The sequence below is a fragment of the Suricata suricatta genome, chromosome 7 (genome assembly GCF_006229205.1).
Source record: "Suricata suricatta isolate VVHF042 chromosome 7, meerkat_22Aug2017_6uvM2_HiC, whole genome shotgun sequence".
Lineage (NCBI taxonomy): Eukaryota > Metazoa > Chordata > Mammalia > Carnivora > Herpestidae > Suricata > Suricata suricatta.
In genome coordinates this window covers 5005425-5011204 of record NC_043706.1, presented here as the reverse complement: position 1 = coordinate 5011204, position 5780 = coordinate 5005425, and the positions used below count along the sequence as shown (strand labels likewise).

Sequence of the window (5780 nt, the reverse complement as noted above, 5' to 3'; positions counted from 1 at the left end):
TTTTTCCGTATCAATGAAATTAATCATCAGAAATCATTGTCTAAGGCAAATTTCACTTCTGTGCTGTTCCCCATCCACTTAACCATAAGTAAAGTTGAGTTTCAGTTAGAGCAGAGATGCCTGCCTGGGGATCGAACGAATCTCCTGGTTCTCTCATCCCTCTCTCCCAGACACTGTCCATCCCTCAGGGAACACTGAACTGCCTGGAGTGTGACTCAGGCAAGCTAGGAAGCTGGGTCCTTCTGTATTTGAAAGTCCTGCCGACCAGTGAGCACGTTTCTGCTGAGAACTTCTCTTGGGGCCTTTTAGGCCATTTTCTCCTTATGCAGCTGCGATTTCTCCACAATTCCATCTGAGAACGAAATATGCAGGACGAGTGGACAGAAGAAGAAATGGTCAGCTCTCAGGTAAGCCTGGTGTGCCAGCTCAGAGGCCATGTCCTCTTTTCCCCCTCTACTTCATGGATGTAGAAATCGCAAATGTGGATTTCTGTATTTGTGATGTTTCTGCCTCATGTTTTCACCTAAGTTTTCAAACCTTCTCAGGAATGATATTCAAGGTTAGGTCTTTAGAGCTCTTCTCCCCTGTATGTGCTAGGATTTCTCTACGTTTCCCACCTGGCGTTCACTATGGCATCAACATTGGTCACTTTGAAATAAAGTCCTGAATGTATTGCAAACATTCCCTTTAGGACAGATCCAAAGGGGAAAGCATTGAGTCCAAGATTCCAATTGCCGTTGGGTTCTGGCCCTGGGATTTCACTCAGGGAGAATTGTTCCTTCTTCAGTTTTCGTTTTTACACCAGGATTAAGAAAACGATAACTATAAGGCCTCCAGTATCTTAGGAAACCTCTTAAGCATATGAGTGTCCTTCTGGAGGCTCCCTTTTGCTTTTATCTCCCCCAGCTGCCCAGCATATGACCAGTCACTCTTCACAACTTCATTGTGAAACCTGGTGCTGACATGTCCTCTCCTCCTGGTATAATAAATCTACCATTTTGCAAGATAAAATAAATGCAAAAATACGCAGGATGGATATGAGGCCCAAAATATTTGGGAATGTTAAACAACCAGGATTGGGGGTGGTGGTCTTTGTTTGTAAAATGGGAAAAAGATACTCTGTTTAAAACATACTAGACATGACAGGACACGGAAACAGGTGTCTCCAGTGGCATTTCTCCCATTGAGATGGGGGCTCCCAAATACGGGTTGTTCATCCTGAGGATGCTGAGGGCATGGACAGTGAACAGAATTCACCTGTGGTAGAATTAGACCCTAGATTTCTGAAGAACCCTCAAGGGAGTAGGGGGCAGGACAGCAGAAGAGAGGCTGCTGCCAGGAGGCAGTGAGTTGGGGCTGAATTTGCAGGGGATGATGAGGAGGTATGGCGACTTAAGGAATTTGCCCTTATTTGGTAATTCTGCCTGGTTGTAAGTAGCTGTTAGTTAGTTAGTTAGTTAGTTAGTTAGGGCCTGTAGATATTTTGAGGCAGTTCCCCTTCTGGCCTGCATCTGTTCAGACAGGTGGTCCCTGTGGGCCCCTCTACAATGAATTGCTCAAACCTGTTTGCCTCAGAGCAGCCTCTAGTGACATGATATGTGATGGAACTTTGTATAGATTCACTGTATTCTCGTCATTAGAATGATAGTGTGATTGAACAGAACACACAAGTGATCTTGTGTCCTTTGGTGTGTCTTAGACAGTAAAAGCAATTTGTATTAGCATAGTTCCTGTTCACTTCTTGCATTGGCTCGGTGCTCTCTCCCAGGTGTCTCCCATATGATGTTGATCTTCCCCCACATTGTCCCTAAAGCTCTTAGATTTACTGAGCAGTGTTGAGAAATCATCACATTTCTCCTAGAAGTTTCTTTCTTTAGAGTTGCTTTTTGCTTGTAGTTTTTGCTGAGGAGAGCGAAGGCAAAACAAATGTAGCTTGAAATGAGTTTCCTTCTACCGTGCAGGCCACCGTGCTAAATGTCATACTCTGCCTGTCTGAAGGATTTAATAACAAATATTAAGGCACTAGAGCAACTATGTATTCCTCGAGGAAGGGTATGTTTGCATGTCTCAGGTGTGTATCATTGAGCTGCAAGGTGTAAGGAAATTTTATTGAAGCTACGTGTCTCTTGACTTTGTGTCCCTCGTCATTTTCCCCTTGAACAACTTTGACATTTTTATCTTTAAGGTTGTTAAAGATAGAAGGTTTCATCTTCTATAACTTCTTCCTGCTGAATAAGGGCATAGAGACATTCCTACCTCTGAGTGAAGGTTGGGCAGTTGAGAATTTAGTAGGAATTAGGAAAAGCCAAAGCAGCTGTCTTTAGAGTTGCTAACATATGGGAGTTTCCTTGAGTAGAAAGAACCATGTGTCCCCTTGAAGTGTTGCCACTGAAAGAGTCTCATCATTAGGTGGAGAGAAAACAGCAAAACATGATAGAATAAGAAAAAGGAAAAAAGGCAAAGAAGTATTTATTTACAGAAATACGCTTTTATTTACTGTTTTATAGTTTCAGAAAAATGAAAACCAGAATCACATGATTGACACATTTGTGTGTCTTAATATCCTGGAATATAACAGGTCCTAGATGAAAGTACAGCGAGTGGGGTTGTCACCACCAAAGGAAAATTGATTTCCAGCCAATACAGAGATCAGAAGGAATACCATCCAAATAAGAGACTCGGAGATCAAGGGTGTGTGTGTGTGTGTGTGTGTGTGTGTGTGTGTGTCTGTGTGATGTTTTCCTTTTATTTAAATTTCAGTGGCTAATTAGGAAGTGGAACCTTGTCATCTTATGTAGAACTGGACATAAGGTGGCACATGTGCCTGAGGAGAACACCTGTATACATACTTTGTGTCTTTTGTAAGTGAGATTTGTGCTCCTCCATGGGTGGAGATTTTGATATTACAAGGAGGTCAAGGTAACTGTCCTCACTGCATAAGTCAACTCCATCATCCATGGACAAAGGGATGAGTCAGGGGCTAAGCTCAAAGTGGGCCTGCCCAAGGGCAGGGTTTACATTTTGTTGAATGTTTTATGTGTCCATCACAGGGGACTGTGTCCATAGGGTGTTTTGCCAGAAGGAAAAGATAAGAGAGAAAAAAGAGGTTAAGTAAAATGAGGGACCCTGGTCAGTGGGTACAGGAAGGTAAGCAGTGAAGGTCAGTTCTTGGAGTCTGCCTGGTGACAGTAACTGCCACTTTCATCTTAGGTACCATTATGAACACTGCCAATGGCCACTGGATAACTCTGGTATTTATTGCAGGGATGGCTGACCTTCCAGGACGTGGCTCTAGAATTCTCTCAAGAGGAGTGGGGATGCCTGAACCACAGCCAGCGGGAACTGTATGCGGATGTGATACTGGAGGTCTATGGGCACCTCCTCTTCTTAGGTGAGGATCACTCCTTCCAGATTTCCCAAACCATACTCGGGGTTCTGTTCCTTCCTTCGAAGACTCTTGGCAGCTTCCTCTTTGCACGACTGGAATCCAGATCTCTGCAGTAAGGGAAGAACGTTGGGATTTGTAGATGTAGGGAAATACCTCATGAGGATTCCTTTTCAGCTTCAACCTCCCTTTTTTTTTCAGGTACCACCATAATTTCTGTCGATTCATGGCACTTCTAAATGCTGAGTGGCATAAGATGGTACTGCCCATATCTCAAACTCCAGTTTTTACTGCTTATTGTATTGGTGTCCTAAGAAGGGAGGTCATGATGGGAGTATTTGTACCTCCTCCTGCAGGTTTTGAAGAGGCTCCCTTTCCAGCAACGCATTTGGGAAGTCATTTTTTAGAATTCTCCCATGTCCTCTCGTCTACTGAGTACAATACTGGGTTGAAAGGTAGAATGTCCAGCAATAATTATACTCGTTCTTTCTGATAAACAGGTCTCCTTGTATCAAAACCAGACCTGGTCATCTTTTTGGAGCAAGAGAAGGAGCTGCAGGGTGTGAAGAGAAAGGAGACAGTAACCTCACACCCAGGTAGGTGGGAAGGAAGCTGATGACCAGGATGAGGTGCCAGTGTGAAGGAGGAAGCTAGAACTTGAAGTTAGTTCAAGGAGCTCTCCTTGAATGGAAAATCATTTGTGAAGCCTACTTTTGTGTCTTTCCCGCTCACAGAGGGACATCTATCTGATACGTTATGTTCTTTGATTCTCCAAGGACACTCCTTCAGCTTCAGTGTAGGTCCACCACTCCCACGGTGAGGACCTCCGTAATCTGAGAGTTTCTCCATTGCTTTGCGAGCCCCAGAGGGTATCTCCTCATTTTGAGGACTTCTATGCCATTTCTAAATTGTTTTGTTTCTTATGACATATGTGTCGGCGTCGTAGTAGGCATATTGGTTGGGGGTTGATTCAGAAATCCCAGGAACGCTGGAGAGAGAGATCACATGTTTTCTGGTTTATGCTTGCCAAAGTCATAGAGGCTGTAATCTTGATTGTACAAAATCCAGGCTCAGAAATTTCAAAATATCACCGAACACCTCCCACACTTGACAAAATCTAATCCTTTATTTCACATTGGATCTTCATTTGTCTTTTTATTAACTAAAATTTTAAATTTCCACTGTGTGTTCTGTTGCTCAATGATGAAGTAATGTGTTTATGTGTATCCTAGCATTCCTGCATACTAATACTATGCATTTAGAAGTTAGAATTCACAGCCTATATATAATAAAGTCTCAGTCCATGGTTTGGCTATTCTTGAAAGTGCTGCTATGATCATTAGGGTCTCCATGTTCCCCTATGCATCAGCACTTCTATATCCCTTGAGAATATTTCTAGCAGTGATATTGTTGGGTCATAGGGGAGTTCCATTGTTAATTTTTTGAGGAACCTCCACACTGTTTTCCAGAGCAGCTGCACCAGTTTACATTCCCACCAGCAGTGTAGGAGGGTGTCCATTTCTCCACATCCTCGCCAGCATCTCTAGTCTCCTGATTTGTTCATTTGAGCCACTCTGACTGGCATGAGGTGGTATCTCAGTGTGGTTTTGATTTGTATATCCCTGATGATGAGGGATGCCGAGCATCGTTTCATGTGCCTGTTGGCCATCTGGATGTTCTCGTTGGAGAAGTGTCTATTCATGTCTTCTGCCCATTTCTTCACTGGATTATTTGGTTTCGGGTGTGGATTTGGGGGAGTTCCTTGTAGATTTTGGATGCTAGTCCTTTATCCGATATTCCATTTGCCACTATCTTTTCCCATTCTGTCATTTGCCTATTAGTTTTTTTTTATTGTTTCCTTTGCATTGTGGAAGCTTTTTATCTTGATGAGGTCCGAGTAGTTCATTTTTATTCTTGATTCTTTTGCCTATGGGGATCTATCGAGTAGGACATTGCTGAGGTTGAAGTCAAGGAGGCTGTTTCCTGCTTTCTCCTCTATAGTTTTTTTTTTTCAACATTTTATTGTCAAGTTGTTTTCCATACAACACCCAGTGCTCTTCCCCATAAGTGCCCTCCACCATCACCACCGCCTCTTTTCCCCCCTCCCCCTTCCCCTTCAACTCAGTTCATTTTCAGCATTCAGTAGTCTCTCAAGTTTTGTATCCCTCCCTCTCCCCAACTCTCTGTCCCTCCTCTGCTCCCCCTGGTTCTCCATTAGGTCTCTCTTGTTTTCCTGCTAGACCTATGAGTGCAAACATATGGTTTCTGTCCTTCTCTGCCTGGCTTACTTCACTCAGCATGACACCCTCAAGGTCCATCCACTTTCCTACAAAGGGCCATATGTCATTCCCTCTCATTGCCATGTAGTACTCCATCATGAATATATACCACATCT

The 5780-nt window shown here is 43.4% G+C and overlaps 2 protein-coding genes across 2 annotated transcripts in view; one reads left to right on the top strand and one right to left on the bottom strand.

Annotated features, from left to right (window-relative positions):
- LOC115295643 (zinc finger protein 91-like) overlaps positions 1-5780 on the bottom strand; it is a 71178-nt gene that overhangs the window by 60532 nt on the left and 4866 nt on the right.
- Positions 175-4205, top strand: LOC115296522 (putative protein ZNF720). Its single transcript, XM_029944975.1, has 4 exons — positions 175-407; positions 3265-3391; positions 3886-3981; positions 4162-4205. Exons 1-4 carry the CDS (start codon positions 366-368, stop codon positions 4203-4205), a joined length of 309 nt encoding a protein of 102 aa, XP_029800835.1. The 5' UTR covers positions 175-365.